The sequence below is a fragment of the Phoenix dactylifera genome, chromosome 5, assembly GCF_051530095.1.
Source record: "Phoenix dactylifera cultivar Ajwa chromosome 5, Ajwa_hap1_PhDact_Kaust_v1.1, whole genome shotgun sequence".
NCBI classification, from domain to species: Eukaryota; Viridiplantae; Streptophyta; class Magnoliopsida; order Arecales; family Arecaceae; genus Phoenix; species Phoenix dactylifera.
The window spans coordinates 29,976,800-29,995,524 of NC_143194.1; the positions used below are offsets into that span (position 1 = coordinate 29,976,800).

An 18,725-nucleotide genomic window follows, 5' to 3' on the forward strand; every position below is an offset into this window, starting at 1 on the left:
TCTTGGCCGACCCACGTGCCTGAATTCCATTACAATACGTATTCTTCTTCGCATGTACAACCAACTTTTAGGATATTTTTGAGATAAGTGCTCGGATGCCCTATAGGTTGTTAGGAATCTCCTTCTAGTTTATGAACATCGTTCTGACTTAAGCAACGAAGAGTCTTTTGCTGGACACACTCCGGCAAGAGAAATTTTTCGTTTTTACTGTTTCATATCAGAGCGTGGCCATCAATCCAAAATCTTGGCAGCGGCCATCTGCCACCGGTTTCTATTGACCTCAACTAGAGCAGCCGATCGCCAAGTCAACCAGCATCGTTGCACCGTTCATCCTGCGCCTAAAACATGTTGGTTTCCATGGCAATACTATTATTGGAGTAATTTTTTTAATTGGGCTGTCAAAAAGGTCCAACGATCACTGGGTTTCCCACCTTTCCCCACACTTGCTTGGGCACTCACATCAGCGGAGAAAGTGGTTGCTTTCCCACGTAAGATAGTGGAATTCAGAGGCAAATCCTTGTTTTTTCCGGAACCCAGTTGAGCCCGGCTATCCATTTCAATGTTCGCCCCTCATCATCCCAAGGAGAATGGATGAGCCGAAATGCACATAATCCCAAAAGATGATGCAATGCAACGCAACATGCTGCCCTGCATCCAAGCCTAATGACATGTTGGGTCCACAGAAAACTCCAGGAGCATCAAAAACTTTTGACGACACCCTCATATATATAACTTTGTGATGTATGTACATACGTTAATTTTGATCGAATAATTTTTGAATAAAAGATAAATACGACCAAAATAGCAACATCACGCTGTTAGTATCACTCGCGATCAGCACTCTTTCGTGGGTGAGCAAGGGCTTGACACGTGTTGACACGTGGCCGTTGAATTTTAGGTCGCCCAGCTGTCCAAGTTTCAAATCTTTTTCCTGAATTCTAGTCGACACGTATCTAGTTGGCCGGGATTTCATGGGGTAGTAACTCTCACATGTAACTACTTTTTTTTTTTTTTTTCTTCCTTTTCTTTTCTTCCAAGATAATGGCAGAAATGGCACCGTAACCATAACAACGTAGGACCCACACGTCTATATGGGTCCTCACATATTCTCTTCATTCAAGTTCCAACGTTACTAAAGATTCAAATCCATTCAAATCTATTCACAAACATCACGATCGGCTTGTAGTCAGCCTCATTGGATCTGTACTGCAGTGTCATCTAGTTCACATAGATTATAGCTTGGGTCCGTTTTGATACCATTTGTAACAACCCAAGATCTCATTCAAAATAACTAGCCGGAAGATACTATTTAAGTTTTTTGATCTTGTATAAATATTTAAGATCTATCCAGTAAATAATCGATATGAAACTAAATACACGTGAGTCCTCGTAGTAACCACCATGAGACAGAGTTGGTAGGCGGCAGGAAGCTTTCTTGTACTATGGTTCGGCCACTTCGGTCCGAGTCGGTTCACAGTTCAAAATAAATCCAGTGTGGGAGCAATCACGGACTGAAAAATGGAATAGGGTGGTCGGCACTTGGGTTTTGAACTTCTTGAAGGAAGTGCCATTGTCCTGACCCTCTTCCTCTTTTTCTTAACTCCGCCGCCCCTCCAAGTGTTCAATTCTATCTACATCCAGCCACTTAAATATCACAAGGCAAATTAAATTAACCCGACTTCAAAACCCCGGAAAAGGAAGTTGGATAAAATGACAGAGGCCAGGCTACATCCTCTATATAAACTGGCGCCCCACCCCTTCCCCTAAAGCTATCTTCTTCACTCAGCTGAGATTAGTAGCCATGGTTTCGCTGGAAGTCATCCGGACCGCGGTCGGGATTCTTGGTGTGTCGAGTTGACTTTTTTTTTTTTTTTGATATAACAGTAGCCTGTTTCGTTTTCTGTTCAACTAGATGATGTTAAATATTCTTAGATGGTTTCCTGCTTGACTTCCCATCTTAAACCTCCACAATGATATAAGAGACCTTCGATGCGTTCATGTGTGTTGATTTATGTCCTTTTCATTTGTATCGACACTGTTTTTGGTTTCATCTCTTTACAAAAGTGAATGTCATGATGCCTTGCCCTCTAAAAATAAGCAAACAACATCTGTTTCCATTCGTTTCGGATTTAATCTAGTGACGCAGCTTGTTCTTTGTCGCACCATTTCGATGTATAAACTATCTATTGCTTTCTAAATAATTTGAAACTGATAGTTTTATCCTTTTTCTTACCCTTTTTTTTTTTTCTGTGTGCGCTGATGCAGGAAATGCAATTGCACTAGGGTTGTTCTTGTCCCCAGTGTAAGCATCGCTCTTTTTGGAAGTTGACACACTTGATAATTAGTCTTCAATATATACATGTGAGAAGTTTTTTATTGCAAGATTGATTTGGATTTCTGTCGTTGGATCACAGGCCAACTTTCATGAGAATACGGAAGAAGGGTTCGGTGGAGGAATTCTCTCCATTCCCTTACCTAGCCACCCTCCTCAACTGCATGATGTGGGTGGTGTATGGGCTGCCCATGGTGCACCCCCATAGCATCCTGGTCATAACCATTAATGGGTCAGGAGTTATCATAGAGCTCTCCTTCGTGCTCCTCTTCCTCCTCTACTCCCAGGGGAGCAAGAGATTCGTGGTGCTTGCGATGTTGTTCGGTGAGATCGCCTTCGTCGGCATCGTCACCCTGCTCGTTCTGATACTTGCCCACACATATGAGCGTCGCTCCTTGATCGTCGGCGTTGTCTGCGTCTTCTTGTGTGCCATGATGTATGCTTCTCCCTTGTCCGTCATGGTATGTGCATGCCCAAGACCAGCTCTCTTATTATATATGCTTGTCCTCGTAACCACCATCACCATGGCCGTTATGATATTATGATATGTTTCTATGTGATGAAAATAACATGCCAGTTTGATATGATGCCTTGCATGCTCGCATCAAGAATAACTTGTCATCATGAATGCTACGTGTCCATGTGCATGTATGGAAAGCTTGGATGAGTTGGCATACATGCAGATCTTGGAATGTGGCGAGTGCTATGTGGGGGATGATGTATGTATGTGCATTTACATGGCTCTCGATTCTGGTTGGCAGAAAATGGTGATAAAGACAAGGAGCGTGGAGTTCATGCCTCTCTTTCTCTCACTAGCTTCTTTCTTCAACGGCACTTGCTGGACTGCCTATGCTCTCATCCGTTTCGACCCATACATCACTGTAAGACTCTCTCTCTCTCTCTCTCTCTCTCTCTCTCCATACGTCACTGTAAGACTCTCTCTCTCTCTCTCTCTCTCTCTCTCTCTCTCTCTCTCGGGGTCCAATCTTCCACGACAAATTTGGAGCGGCCTACGTGTCAATGGAGCTTAAATGCTACGAGTAAAGTCATTAAGGAAGTTACGAATAAGGTCATTAATAAAGTTGAAACGGGTCATGCCAGGTCTTGCATGGCATCATGAGTTTGTTTTGATGCAGCATTGATGTCAGGGTCAATTTGCATTTGGATTTATTCTAGTTCCACTCAGGCCCAAATCGTGTCGTCTCTCAGCTCGGAATTATACCATGCATCCGCCAGAGCAAACATCCTTCGCCTTGTTAGAGGTTTTGAGACAGATTAATATTCTTGATGGTGTGGATATTAATTCCATCTCCAAGACTGAGGTGAACTAGCTTTGTTGCACCTTCGAAAGAACCATTCTTATCTTAGAGTGCTGATACATCGTGCCCAGTCCCATCCCTGAACCATTTTTCTGTTTGGCGATGGGAACTGGCTCGATATTTCTTATATATCTTGAAGTTGAAGATCAGAATATTTCTGTAATCAAAATATATGGTACATTTTCGCTAGCTTCTGTAACTCCAGCCTACATCTCTCTTGGATTCATTTCCGACTTACAGAAATCAAGCAAGTATCAAAATTGAATGAGTTTTCCTATAATTTAAGATATAAGAAATGATATATAAGAGCTAATGCATTCTGATGAATCTCGCCCGTCTTGAAGTTGAACTCGTTTGCTCGGCAGATTCCAAACGCCCTCGGAGTAATATTTGCGGTGGCACAACTGGTATTGCACGTCATGTACCGCAAGTCGACCAAGGAACAGCTGGAGGCGAAGAAGAAGGCCGCGGCCGCTGAGATGGGATTGGCCGAGGTGGTGGTGGTGAAGGGAGAGACGAACAAGATCGGCAATGCACCTCCTAATGGCCACTAATAAGGTGAAGTGCGTGAGATGCCATGAGAGCTCCACGCCACTCTAATGGTATAAAACCCTTCCCGAAGGGCTTAGGGATTTCTCCGTTGCCTTTCAATATGTCAATTGCAGGTATCATGTTGAGTTGGTATCCATGTCTGGGACTCTTGCAAGATTTCATGATTTCATGTATGTTCTCCATCTATCATCAAGAAAATTGTTTGCTCTTTGTTTTCCAGCCAACCAACCATAGCAAGAGGTTTGGTTTACATCTAGTTTAGGTCGATCGGGTTCTCTCGGGTCTTGGCCTGCGAGTCAGTCTTCATCCAACCAAGCTGGATAACCGAATCCAAATCTGATTGTCATCAAATGGATGTGATGTGTCCGCATCTGCCATCGAGAAAATAAGAATGATGTACATTTGGGTAATACACACATGATAATTATCATCGATATAAAAAATGTTCCCTTTTTTTTTTTGTTGCTTAAGCGGGTGATTCATACCACTCGGGTACGAACACACCCAACATAATTAGAGAACAAAATATCACAGAGTGCTCTAGGCAACTCTCCCTCCTTAGTCCATGGCATACTCCTAGAGTGGCTAGTTGCGTAAGCAGCCACCCAATTCGTGGCTTTATTGGCCTCTTTAAACAAATATTTGGCCTGGAAAGCCTCCCTATCCCTACCCATAGCCCATATGTTTCGAATCAGGGAGTGGCTCGCCCCAGTTCCGCTTGGCCCCCCCTAGATCCATTCTATTACTGTGGCCGAGTCTCCCTCCATCATAATGGAGCTGGCCTGCAGGACATTTCGTGCATATCAAAGACTGACCCATGCGGCTTGCAGTTCAGCACCAGGGATCGAGATATCAGATAGCTGACAACTGCTGGTCGCCACTACTCTTGACCTAGAGTCCCTGATGACAAAATCCGCACCCCCACTGCTCCCTCCGTCGAAAACAGATCCGTTGAAATTAACTTTGAGGAAGCTCAAGGGTGGGGTTCCCAGGTGAAGAACATCACACGTGGCGCTATCTGAGCTAAGTGGGAGTCGCAGATGTCCGGAGCTATCAAAAGCCCTCCTGTAGAGGTACCGTGACTGAGCGCCGTTGCCTGTACCCGAGCCCGTTCCACCGCAAACCTCGAGGATGAACTGTGTTCATAAAAAATCCAAGCATTTCTAGCCAGTCAGATCTGGTAAGTAGTGCAGGTGGCTCCAGTGGCCACGTGGCACTGCTGAAGATTGCCTGACCAATGCCGGATAACATGAACGAACTGATTTCTTTGACTCCAAGCCCCTTGTGGGAGCCCTGAAAGCCACCATGTTCTCTTTGCCCACGCACATTGGAACAACATGTGGTCTACCGCCTCGTCGTCCCCACACATCAGACACTGAGAGGTATCCTCGCCCCACATCTGCTTAGTATACTACTTTCGTCGGAAGGTGGTCCAGACCACCAATAAAAATGTTCTTGGCCAAAACTATTCTTCAAACACAATAGCTTACTATTATGAGCTTGTCTACAATAAAGTTGGCAATGAGCCATCAGCAACTATTTGCAAAAAAATTCACAAGTCAGGCCATCGAATATCTGAAATATGATGGTGATGAAGGCGCTGTGATGAGTTTAGGTCTGAATTAGAGAAAATCTGGACACATAGTTACCACACCATAAAAGAAGACGAGAAATATGCACTTCAATTTCAGAGGAAACATATATCGCATAAGTTCATATTCTATAGAGGTAATCTATCCGGATCCCCTTTCATTCGAGGTTAAGCTAAAAAGATGTATCTTGCAATAGTTTGCAAATTCATCGATCGCAAGCTATCGTATGGAAAGTTGTGCTATGTACAATACGAAGTCAACACGGTTAGGATCGGCCCATATTATTTCATGCTGCTTTTAAATAGCATGCAAGCTTGAAAGAAAATGTAATAGCCAGTTGATGTGTAACAATTAGAATAATCAATGCAATCCGCATCTAAACTAAATATGCAAATCTCAAACTTCACTATGCATTATGCTCATCCCCCGCAACTAAAATTTTCAATTTCCAGCTCCCTTTACACCTCAACTCTACTCCATTTTATAAACCATGCTGATGTTTATAATTTATACTCACTTGCAGAGTAGAATATATCTTAGCAGCTGCACTGTTCCTCTATCCGGGAGCAAGTCTTGGACTCAAAGTCCTTAGGACATGTTTCCCAAATGTATGACTGATCAAAATTCTAATTTGTTGGTACTCTCAAAAGAAGTACGGAGAGAGAGAGAGAGTGTGTGTGTTGGAGAAAAGGGAAGGTGCCAAACTAGTTTCTTGTTATTTTCTGGGGATCCAACTACTCTCAATCAGTTGGATCCAGGAGGGGCTGAGGGGTGAGGGTATAGACTATCTCTTGGTTCGGAATATAGGGGTGATGTGCTGGGTTGGGGTGGCCGTCCAAACCAAACATATATTCAGAGAAGCCAATGGAGCGGCCGATTGGGTGGCTGCCTTTGCGGCTCATCATTCAGGGTACACCCTTTGGATGGAGGAGGGGGAGCTGCCACTGGCACTCCGTGAGTTAGTGTTTTTTGACTTTATTGAGTGTACTCGTACACGTATTGTATGAAACCCGTTTTTAGCGCGAAAAAAAAAAAACAACTACTCTCTCAAGAGAATTAGGGCAGGGTTAACATGAAAACGGGCCGGGCCGGCCCGTTAGGCCCAGTAATACAATTAAGGCCAACACCCCTGGAGTTCTAGTCATTTAACACGGGCTGGATTAGCGTCTAGCGAGCTTGAGATATCCTCCTTGCTTTCGCGAAGGAAACCCCCTGACGCCGGACTCGAGCTCCCGCGAAATACGATGGCCGCTTCTCTCCTCCATCTCCCCTCCCCTGCACTCTCGCTACGGAGGTACGCTTTTATAATTCTTTCTTCCAGGGTTTTCACATCTATCTAGCCTGCTCACGATCTGTTCGATGGCCGGGGGGCTGACGAATAGCTGTGTACCGCACACTGCTAACAATCTGTTTGTTGAAACGTCGACTTGATAACAATACGCCAATCTCTTGTGCAAACTATGGTGACAGTGTTGCAGTTTTTCCAAGAAAATTTGAGTTCAATTCCGACGTCATTGCGAGGCCTGGATTGCTGTGCTTTTCTACGAAAGGGTTCTTGAAGCTACGCTATGCTCTTGAAGAAGATTATCTTTCCTGCGGTCTCGAGAATTTACCGAGGTGGGAAATGTAGCTACTTTGAAATTTGTTCTACATGGATGTCACGCACAAATAAATATATTGTGGCGGCCTTTGCATATTAGAAGCACAAGCTTCCTGATTTCTTGTAATATGCTTGTTATTTTTACAAGAAAAAAAGGGGATTATCAAATGAAATAGCATCCCCCACCCCCTGATTTAACTTTTAGATCGAGGATTTCTACTTAAATAACCATCTACTCATTAAAACAAATCTTTGCTCGAAAGAGAAGTTCTTGGTAAGTCAGGAGTTCATTTAAGGGTTTCTCTAATTCTAGAGATATTATAGTTAGTTAGTTTTTTAATGAATCATTTAAAATTTATCTATGTTGATTCATTATTGCCTTCATTTGTCCTATGTGATGTAACAGTTCCATTCACATATATTTTGAATTGGGGACTAACAAGTACTCCGCAAATTAATTGTTAGCAGTTCAAAGATGCTTGAGAGGAAAAATGTTAACATGGATGATATGGAGGACTTTGAGAGACAGATTCAAGATTTCTTTATTGAAGTCAGAACGAAGCTTGAAATGGGAAATAAAGAGGATGCCATAGACTTACTTCAAGCGAATTATGAAGTAGTGAAGGTGCAGATCGACGATGGTGCTAAAGGCATAGAGCAAGCTGCTATTCTAGATGTTATAGCTTTGGGATACATAGGTGTCGGCAACCTTAAGTTTGTTGAGCATCTACTTGATATGGTAATTTTATTGACTCTGGATTGTGTATGGTTCAAAGCTGTTCTTCATAAGCAGTTTGAGATAGATTCTCTTATGAAGAAACTAAAAAGTATAAAAGCATGCAGATTAACAACTCACACTTGTAATGCATGTGATTTGCATATGACTACGCATACATATACCTAATAATTTGAGAGGGAGAGAACTCAAAGTGTCATATATGTCAGGCTCTAAAATTTTCTAGGATAGCTATGATGCATTAGTTTTTCATATATCTTAAAACATACCAAACATTATAATTTGTACACTGGAAAAGCCATCTCTTCAAAACCAGCATAATTCATTTAAACATCATTTTATTACTTGGATTTTGAAGATTTCTGTCATTCCAAATATACTCTATTTGATGGTATTTCTTATTTTTTATGCAATGCTGATATATTTCTACGTGTTTTTGTGATTAACAGTTGAATGACATAGTGGGTGCTCTGCATGATGGCTGCCCACTAGTGGATTCAATACTAATACATATGGGAAGTATGTTCACAGCTTTGGGGAAGTTTGAGGATGCTATTCTCGTATACCAAAGAGGCCTCAAAATTCTTGAGAGAGAGTTTGGTAAGTACAGATTTTGTAACTGTTTCGGTAACATATTGCACAGTGATTTTCAGCATATGATAGTTTATATATTTGCAGTGGAGCATGAGGTGCTTTTACGGTCTTAGTTGCTAGTGTAGAAATATAGGTACCATTTTGGTTGTGATTTAACCATAGGAGATCCTACTAAATATGTCCCAAGAAGTTTGTGTGCTGAACAGCTAGCAATATATATCGGCCAATCAGGACAATTGTTTTGAATTTATAGCCCAGTTTCTAAGGATATGCTATTTGTTTAACTATGTTATATGGAGATTTCTATGTTGTTTATGTATTTGGACACAGTGACAAGATTTAAGAATCTTTGAATCTCACACAATAAAATTTGGCACCAATAGCTATATGGAATGAGAAAATAACAAGTGAGGAACACTACTATGAGGCCTGCTGGAAATATAATATTAAGCCTTTGAATTCAGTATATTTTGTTCAACTGTTAAAATCCATCCCTTAGAATTTTGCAGGAAATCCAAGAGTATATAGAACTTTGGGACTGATCTAACAAGACTATATTCACTTCACCATAACATGAATTAGGAGATAAATGAATAAATGATTTTCATTAGAAGTTCAACAATTCAATCAAGTTTAACACAATTTAACAATTATTTCATAGAAATTGCTACAAGCATTCTATATCTCCACTCTACTCCTCCATCAATGCAGCTGCTGCCACTTAGACCTATGCCAACACATTATAATTACTCATAAAGGAAGCTTGGAATGAGGATATGCAGCAGGTCGTTGACTGTAATGGTGGAGAAGGTTGAATGGATCAGTGAAAGACAGGAGGTGGTGGATGAAATGGAGGGAAGAGCAGGTCTGGTGCTGACTTGGAGGTGGTGGAGATGAAGAGGAGAAAAAAAAAGTAAAGGGCGACAGTGATTGTCAAGGAATGAAAATAGCTATGTCAACACTATGAGAATAAAGAAGGACAATAATGATAGATAGGAATATAAAAAATGGTTTTGGGGCTCATGGCATCCAAATGGTAGTATTCTTTTTTTTTTCATGGTTATTTTTGGGGGAATTTGGGAAGCAGGGTTGGGGAAGGGGCTGCGGCTGCAGGGATGGTAGATAAAGGTCAGGTTGCACATTTATAACATATCAGTTCATGCTGAGTTGGATGTCTTGATGCATGATTTTGGAAACAAAGGCAAATAGTTTTGGCACGTACATTATGACATGTAAAACTAAATTATCATAATCCTTTCATGTGTCTACTTTCTAGAACTCAGTGGTTAAATTGATTAAAGCAAGATTTGTTGTACCAATCAATACCGTACCGTACCGGTATGCAGTCTTGTACCGCACTGACACTTGGGATACCATGCTGTCTCACTGTATCGCATACCGACACTGTAATAGGATGGTACTAGGACGGGATCCGGTACCGAGACGGTGAACCTTGGATTGAAGTATGCATGCAACATAGTTTCCCAAAAAGCAAGCGCCATAGACATGCCATAGTTAATTGCCTTCCCATCTAGTTTGTTGCATTATTTCTTCCAAATTTTTTCAATAATTTTACATAATACAAGTCATATAAAGAGTTATATTCATTATAATTCATTATATTTGTGCATGTTTATAAGATATGGTGTTGATTTAGGCTGACTATCTCTTGTTGTGTAACATAAAATACCAAGCGTTAAGGATGATGCTTACAGATCAAGCCATTCATTTAAATTTGTTATTTTCATTTCTTTGTTAAAAAGAGTGTCTAATACAGCAAAATTTTGTAGGAAAGAACAGTCCTTTTCTCATAACACCACTTATGGGAATGGCAAAAGTCTTAAGGTTAATTGGAAGGGTCACTAAAGCCATAACAATTTATCACCGGGCTGTTTATATTTCGGAGAAGAACAGAGGAGCAGAAAGTGAGGAGCTTGTGATACCTTTATTTGCCCTTGGCAATCTTTTCATCAGCGAAGGAAAGGCAACAGATGCTGAAACATGCTTTAGCAGGTAATATAATCTGTCAGCATATTTTCAGACCATTAACAAGCTTCAAATTGATGTACTGGGCTAATTTTGTGAAAGGTATAATATGTTTTTATTTGGGTTCCATTAATCACAAATGAGTATAATCACAAACGAGTATTAATATATGCTTTACATATATCATTTCCTTTTAGTCTACAATTTTTGCTTCTATTGATTGTTTTTACAATCTTCTAGTGTCATTCTCCATTGATAGGTCTTCGAATATTTTTCTTTTGCAGTTCTTACTGCAAGCCACTCTTTTTGGCTGCCCGGTTACAAAAAATGTTGTTCTCCATTGCAAAACTATCAATGCTGATACACCTAATTATTTGTAGTCCTACTTTTATTATGATATGTTTGGTCCTCTGATAGGTCGTCTATGAGCTTGCTTTAACTCAGTCAAGCACCTAAGCCAGCTCCATCATCAACTATGACTCCATAGCGTGCAAAGAGAATTTATGAAAAGAATCTCTTCTAGATAAATAGAGTATCATTATAATTTGTCAGTTCTCACTTTAGTACTTAAGCACATTGCAGTTTTTTTTTTTAAAAAAAAATCTCTTTACATTTGCAATTCTTCTCTCATTGATTAGCCAAATAATATCTTCACATAGCATACACCATAGCAACTTCAATAAATCAGCAGGAAGACATTCATGATGGTGAGAGTAAATATTGGATTTGCTTATGGATGGTGCTCAGGTGGGCTAGGGCCTAAAATTAACATCTAAAGAGTGAGTATATGCAGATTTATTGTGAGCATGCACAAAAGTTTTGCAATGACAATCAGTATTCGTGCTTATGTTTTTGGCAGCTTGACTGGAAAATACAAATGGATAAATATAGATGATTGTTTCTAGAAACTTAAGTTTAGTGGATGATGCAAACATGTGCTTTGAAAGAAAAAAAAGAACGAAAAAAAATGCTAACAGATGCTTCTTATGTTGAAAGATATGGCCTTGGATAAGAATGGGTGTAAAAACATTTTCTGTGGAGATGGTAGATCAACGCATTATTGTAGCTGGGGTCTTTAGTATGTATTACAATTGAAAAGCATTTTGATTGTGAAAAATTTGAAGTTCATGATTAGTTGTACCCCCATTGACAGACACTATGCATGGGGCATTTGTCACAGTTTGTAGCTTTAGATAATCAATTTATCATGTTCTCCACTTGTCAGATGGAGAATCAATAATGATTCACCTAATAAGTCGGTCCTCTTTTAGACCCTTTCAAGGCTGAAGAAGGAAGTCCAAGGAACTTTCCTACATTGTGAAGCATGGTTTCCTGCCACAAAAATCTCACACTGTAGAGCAAGGGCTGGCAGAATATTTTCCTCCTAAAATTTCTATACAAGCAAGTGGCTTCCAGTTGAGAGATCCCTAATTTTGGCTACCTGTAGTAGCAAGTAATAATTCTGAATTTATACATCTTTCTGGTTTGAGCGGATAATTAGAAGTCACTGCTCTTTGTACATTCATCATATCAATTTCTTTGTCATGCACTTCATTCTGTGCTTTTTTAGAATTTAGAAGTGATCTTTTTTTTTTTACTCTTCTATTTTCAAGGATTTTATGCATATATAAAAAAGTATATGGAGAAAATGATGGAAGGACTGGAATGGCTATGTGTTCTTTGGCACATGCTCTTTGTGCAAAAGGTAACTTCTGCCATGCTCTGTGCCGCAACAGTAGGCAAATTTAGAACTTTTCTTTACAGTCAACAGAATCTTCTATATGAGGAATTTTAGGAAGAATTATTTTTGACAGCTTCTGCTACATATTGCCTAAGAACTCTTAATTTTACAGGAAGCGTGCAGGAAGCTATTCATATGTATAAAAGAGGTCTTCAAGTTGTAAGGGATTCTAAGTTAATGAATTTAGATGATGATATTCTAGAAAAAATGAGGATTGATTTGGCAGAGTTGCTCCATGTTACTGGAAGGTAAATTTTACAGCTCCATGTTACATCAGATTAAGTGCAGTATGTAGGAAATCAATGACAGTATAGTTATTAATAGAATATAATCCTGTCAATGTATTCTATACTCTATTACAGCATATGCCTGGATAGTTTTTATTTACGAATTTCTACAGGAATAATTTGTTTTTTTATGATGCTGTTCATTGATTTGTCCTGTATGCATTTGGCCTGAAGTGCCCTTGTTTTACATATTTGTTTTCAGATATAATGTGTTTTCTGGTCAGTTTTGTGAATCCATCGTTGAAGCATCTCAACTTGTTTTAAATTCCTGAACATAAACTCATGAATTGAAGGGGCAGGCTGAATAATTAAATTTTAAAAAAAGAGATCAGGAGGCTTCTTGCATGTCTCATGTTTAATTTGTTTCCTTCTCCGCATATCTCATGATTTTGGAACAACTGATCATAATTATAACTGCCAAGGGTTATGAAAAGATTTATGAATGTGTTAGCATGTTTCATAATTAACACATAATTTGCAGAGATGTTGGTTTTACTTTAGGAGATTTAGATATCAAGAAAGTTCTGTGTTATTATATGCATTTATGTACTCACGTAAAGCAAACTTCGTCTAAAGAAATGAATACGGCTTATGCGTTATTGCTTGGACGTTGGACTGTCTTGTAGCACAAATTTAAAATTTCTCCGTGATTTAGTTGCTTTGGGAAAAATAATTAGTATTGAAAAATAAATCATGTTTTCGAGAATAATGAAAAATTCTAGTGATGGCCAGTAAGGTCATTAGCAACTGAAAGAGGAGACCAAACAATTTTGTTATATTGTAAACTTAAGCCTTGTCAACTCAAAGTCTGACTAGAAATCTGAATTATGATATTATTTCAAAGGACTATAAAAATGTTAGGAACAGGTTTATGCAGATGCAGATACATCGGATCTGCTGCAGATTCCAGTGAAGAATAGCACCAGAGCAGATTCTTGAAAGTGTCTTACCCCATTCCACCTAGCTCCTCTTTATCTGCAAAGTAATCAGCCTTGACCATATAAATAAAGCTAAACATCATGTTTTTCTCCTGATTTTTCTTGCACAGTTTGTCAGAAAAAAAAAACTAAAAGAAGAGACTGAACAATCTGCAGGTTGGCTGGTGCTATCCCTTTTTTCCTCACTTAGTTGATTCCGGTAAGCCGGTAAGGGACCCTATAGGATTTCTTATCCACACGAGATCAAAGTAGCAAAGCAAAACTAAAACTAGAAGAACAAAATAAACCAGAAGCAAATTTAAACTAATAACTAGAAGCTAAAGCAACTAAATAGGGCCCAGAGATTATGAACTAAACCTAAGCTAAGGATACCTGGAAGGCCTCCCATCTCCTCTTCCTGTTGGACCTTCAGTCTTGCACCTCCGGTCTTCGCATGGTCTCAACAGAGGAATTCTGGCCTCTCACCAAAGCCTCCTCCCAAATCATAACCTCGTACCACAGGGTCTCAAGTAGTTTCTCACCACTCAAGAATTTGAGAAGAATCTCAAGAGAAAATATTACTAATGCTCTGATGATTGATTTGAGTGCATGGGGGGGAGGGCTATTTATAGGTTGAAGTCCATTTACATCAAAGAAAACTTATGGGAGCCTCCTGGAACTTGACTAGAAATCAGGAACTAAAGTCCTAAGTCATCTCAACAAAGAAAACTCGATAAAAGAGAGCTTCTAGAACAATTTTTCTTCTGATAATGAGAAGGTTGCTGTCGGAAGACTTTGGATGACAATCTGTCGACTATCTGATACCTTCTAATGGCAAACAGCCTACCATCGATCTTCTGTTCTTCATCTTCGACTCGGGCTTGGCTTCTGAATTTGGTGATAAGTGCTCCATCCAATGGTTTCAGATGGCATGGATGTCTGTGCTTGTGTTGTAGCCCTTCTGGTAGCCTTCTAGAAGAAAACCTTCCGATGGTGATATGGGTGCCATCCAATTCTTCCGACGGTGAGATGTCCACTGTCAGTTCATATTGACGGCCTATAGGCTTCCGTCGGATCATTCTAGGCATGCCTAGGTCTGGTATGACTCTGAGGGTCAGGAGTTGCTGTCTTGAGTGCTTCATGTGCCTTTCGTTTGCATTGCTAGTGTTCTAAAAATCACTAATATAATTGAAAAGGATCATTTTGTTTTGTATGGCAAACAATGGACCCAATTACATGAACAGAACTTGCCCAAGGTACACAGTTAACTTATTTAAGGCCTGATAGGTTACTTTGATGATTGATTCTGCAAAATGATGACAGGCAGACCCATCCCTACATTTATGTTAGGAATCAAAGAATTGAGCTAAGTTAGCGATCATTCATTGGAGGTACTAAAAAATGCACAAGGCAACAGAATAGTGGATGGAGCAAGGTGCATTAGCAACCTGATTGACCACACAGTTAAATGTTGACAACTTATTTTTTTAACCACTTTGGTTTAACCCTTTAACATATTCAGATATTTGAATTGTCTGTATTTTACAATCAGATAGCTTGGATCTACATCAGTTACAAGCTCAACATGTTTTGGAGTTTCTCCCCCAATCAAAAAATTTAACATGCATAATGCCAATCTCTCTCCCCCATTTTTCTTGTTTGAAAATTGTACAGATCATGCAAGATTCTGTGGTCAAAGGTTTGGTCTTCTGAACAAAATTATAGTGGAAAAACTCTTTTGTACGTTAAATTCTTTAGATCAGCATTATATTTTGGAATTACACGTTAGCAAAATGTTCGCATCTTCAGTACATGTTGAGTAGTAATTTCATGCTGTTTCCAATTCAATTTTAGTGTTATCTGTGCTTGACATTAAGGTGGTCGAGCTTTTTAAACATTTCTAGGTTTGCTTGGTTTTGTCTTTCCTCAGGGAACAGGAGGGCAGAGAGCTACTTGAGGAATGTTTGCTGATCACTGAAAGGTACAAAGGGATCGAGCATCCTAGTTCAGTGATTCACCTACTGAATCTTGCAACCTCACATTCTCGTTCAAAAAATTTTGTTGAGGCAGAGCGCTTGCTAAGGACATGTTTGCATATCATGTCAAAAACAGTGGGCCCAAATGATCTGTCCATCACTGCCCCAATGTTACACCTGGCAGTTGCATTATACCATTTAAAACGAGATGAAGAAGCTGAAAGTCTTGCTATTGAAGCGTTGCACATCCGTGAAAATGCATATGGAAAAGAATCTCTTCCAGTAGGTTTGTTTCATTTATACTTGATAACTGGAAAACTTAATGAAGAAACTTTTAGGGTCTACTTGTTCGCAGAGTAATGAGCACAATCTCATTCATGCCATATAACTGAAAATCCTCCATGACTCCCTTATTTTGATGCCTAATGGAGAAGCAATACATTTTGCAACTTAGACTATCTGCTAGTGGGAAATGATTGATATGCTGTTATACAGAATATATTGCAAATTTAAAAATGTATTTTTTTTGTTTCTCTCATAAAAAAATGCCTTGAGAGTCGGAATAGATATTTTTCTGAATAAAAGAGGAAGTAGCTGTCTGTGTACATTTCCATTAGAAGGGAAGCGCCATGATTTAGCATATCTAATCTTAATCATTCTGACATTAAAATCAAGGAATCACTTGCATTTGCTTGTGCTGATGCTGTGAATAGAACCTTTCGCCAGTAAATTTGGAAGTGAAAGTATATCTGTTTTCAACACCAAAATATAGCTTCTGTTGTTGAATTAGATAAGTACCTGAAAAGCCAGGACTACCAGAAATTTTTACATGAGTTTTTGAGTCCTTGTTCTTCATAAAGATGTGTTACTTGATCAAATTGTAAGTAAATGATCACTGCAGATTGCCTTTTTTTCCCGAAGATGCATTTCTAAGGAAGTTGGAAAAAGAAAAGGTCAATGACATAAATATTTTTTAGAATAGTGCATGGAAAAAAGCTATTTCAAGTTTGCTACAAGTTGCACTGTAGAACTTACAACTGACAATGCAGAGATGTCCAGCCATTTTGGCCTATTTAGCATGATGCCAAAATGGCATCTGGATAGCACATAATCAAAATTATGGACCCATATCAGCCTGATCGGTAGTAGTTAAAATCAGTACTTCCTGGTGATTTATGCTCATTATGCATTTCTTCATCAACAGGTGAAGCCCTTGATTGCCTAGTTTCAATTCAGACAAGATTAGGGAGGGATGACAGTGACATATTGGCCATTTTGAAAAGAATTTTGAGCATGCAGGAGAAAGAGATGGGTTATGAAAATGAAGAGGTGATAACGACCCTTAAAAAGGTTGTCTACTATCTGGATAAAATGGGGAAAAAAGAAGAGAAGTTGCATCTTCAGAGGAGACTGTCCTTGCTCTGCGCCAAATACAAGCATAAGGTTCCTGTTTGAGAGGTGTGCTACAATGGTATCATGATTTATTAAAGCTTTCCTATTTGCAGAAGTCTGTAACTAAACCAACATTTTGTTGCAGATCGCCGAGGTTTGGATTCTTAAATACTGGATATGGTCTTTAAGAGCTAGAAGAGTAACCTGCTCATGCCTATGCCACAACGTTTGACATGCTGATTGGACATCAGGTCCAGGTTCTATGCAGGTCTGTGAAGCAGCTGCTATATAGAATATAGTAGCCGGCCATGCAACAACCCTCTTGACATAATAGTGCTATATCAGTGATGGTCCAAACTACAGATCATTAGTTAAACTGGGAACTCCATCATCATGGATATGGGTTCTTGAGTTCCATAGACATTGTTGAGCCATATAAGCCAGGTGATTGCTTCTTTCTTTGTGGAATGCAGGCCTTTGTGACCTCAACCGAAATTTCACGCATAAGTTGTCCATGTATTTATCTTGTAAATGTCAGTCTTGAGTAATATCATTCTGTTCAGCTTTCATAGGATATGTTGATTTCTGTGCACTCGAGTGCAGTATCTCATCTCGTTGCCATCCTGAGAATAAATGCTTTGCATGCATAGAAAGATGATGTTCAATGTGAGGGGCCAGACAACCCTCTTGCATCATCCTACTACAGGGAGGAAAACAAAGGACCATCCGAAGAGCTCGGAACAGCTGGATATAAAGCATTTGATGAAATGTTTGAGTCTCCCAAAGCTACAATACCAAAATTATACTTATGGAAAAGGAAGAGATTGTTTATCTGATGGTACAGCTTTTGTTTGGGCATAAGTAAAGGAACCGAAGATCATCATTTGATATCAAGGTAATATCTTCGCATCGGAAAAAAAGACATCAAGGCTTATCACCTCAGAAACAAAGCGTGAACTGTCCTCATTTCTCATATTTCCTTTACCTGCAACTGAACATTACGCCTGATACAAGAATGTTGCTGCATCTAAAACTTTAATTAGATGCGCCGTCCATGACTGATGAACAATGTCAGCTAAAAAGAAAAAAAAATTGTAAGCCATGATCCAGAAAAAGAGCTAGTTTCACATTTGTTGCCTCTTCAAATTTTAATATTACCAAATACCAAGAGAAATTTAAAAATTAGATCAAGGCCCTGAAGCAGTGAACAGAGGCCATGACACTCAAACACTTGGTATTAGCTAAACAAGAGGACTTAGAATTTTTAATTACCACTGTTAATTTTCCCTTTTTCATGTGTACTACTTAAGCGCCCACAATGACAAGTACATTAGTTAATTTTTTGTCCTTGGAAATCGACATAAATTTGGATCGAGGCTCAAATACCAAGGTTCAGTTTTAGTCTCGACTTTGGATTACCTAATCTGGGTTTCAGCAATTTTGGTAAGTAGTTTTGTCTTCGACTTCTTCAATTTGACCAAACGTAATTAAAAAATCAAAAAATTAAAACATAAGGAAAATTAGGAATAAAAGAGTATAGCAAGTTAAGGAAAAAATTAAACATCATTTTACATTTTGTTATATTGTTTGGGGGCTTTGGTTCTATAGTTTCATGTTTTCATCTTGAAACAATACGATAATTTATTGCTTTCTAAAAGGCAAAAAATCATGTCATTTTTCAAATTGCTTAAGCATTAAATA

At 39.2% G+C, this 18,725-nt stretch overlaps 2 protein-coding genes across 4 annotated transcripts; both read left to right on the top strand.

Annotated features, from left to right (window-relative positions):
* The first annotated feature begins 1,526 nt into the window (after positions 1 to 1,526).
* On the top strand, positions 1,527 to 4,634 carry LOC103702484 (bidirectional sugar transporter SWEET4-like). Of its 3 annotated transcripts, none has more exons than XM_008784931.5 (5): positions 1,527 to 1,844; positions 2,266 to 2,302; positions 2,415 to 2,793; positions 3,094 to 3,213; positions 4,017 to 4,634. In XM_008784931.5, exons 1-5 carry the CDS (start codon positions 1,802 to 1,804, stop codon positions 4,203 to 4,205), a joined length of 768 nt encoding a protein of 255 aa, XP_008783153.4. In that variant the 5' UTR covers positions 1,527 to 1,801; the 3' UTR covers positions 4,206 to 4,634. The 3 variants fall into 3 exon arrangements, with proteins under 3 accessions (XP_008783153.4, XP_088578354.2, XP_088578355.2); XM_088722228.2 differs by lacking the exon at positions 4,017 to 4,634 and adding an exon at positions 3,434 to 3,989; XM_088722229.2 differs by lacking the exon at positions 4,017 to 4,634 and adding an exon at positions 3,469 to 3,989.
* A 2,298-nt stretch (positions 4,635 to 6,932) lies between these two features.
* LOC103702485 (Tetratricopeptide repeat (TPR)-like superfamily protein) lies at positions 6,933 to 17,598 on the top strand. Its single transcript, XM_008784932.6, has 10 exons — positions 6,933 to 7,089; positions 7,266 to 7,412; positions 7,864 to 8,134; positions 8,581 to 8,731; positions 10,516 to 10,738; positions 12,325 to 12,416; positions 12,565 to 12,700; positions 15,587 to 15,918; positions 16,837 to 17,090; positions 17,170 to 17,598. The coding sequence occupies exons 1-9, from the start codon at positions 7,040 to 7,042 to the stop codon at positions 17,085 to 17,087; spliced, it is 1,653 nt and encodes a 550-aa protein (XP_008783154.5). The 5' UTR covers positions 6,933 to 7,039; the 3' UTR covers positions 17,088 to 17,090; positions 17,170 to 17,598.
* The last annotated feature ends 1,127 nt before the right edge of the window (positions 17,599 to 18,725 follow it).

Bases quoted from the DNA above. Each gene is read 5' to 3' on its own strand.
- LOC103702485 (XM_008784932.6), top strand. From the start codon at position 7,040: ATGGCCGCTTCTCTCCTCCATCTCCCCTCCCCTGCACTCTCGCTACGG. The intron at 8,135-8,580 runs GTAATTTTATTG...TGTGATTAACAG, and splicing joins TTGAGCATCTACTTGATATG to TTGAATGACATAGTGGGTGC. The intron at 10,739-12,324 runs GTAATATAATCT...TCTATTTTCAAG, and splicing joins GCTGAAACATGCTTTAGCAG to GATTTTATGCATATATAAAA.
- LOC103702484 (XM_008784931.5), top strand. From the start codon at position 1,802: ATGGTTTCGCTGGAAGTCATCCGGACCGCGGTCGGGATTCTTG. The intron at 1,845-2,265 runs GTGTGTCGAGTT...GCGCTGATGCAG, and splicing joins GACCGCGGTCGGGATTCTTG to GAAATGCAATTGCACTAGGG. The intron at 2,794-3,093 runs GTATGTGCATGC...TCTGGTTGGCAG, and splicing joins CTTCTCCCTTGTCCGTCATG to AAAATGGTGATAAAGACAAG.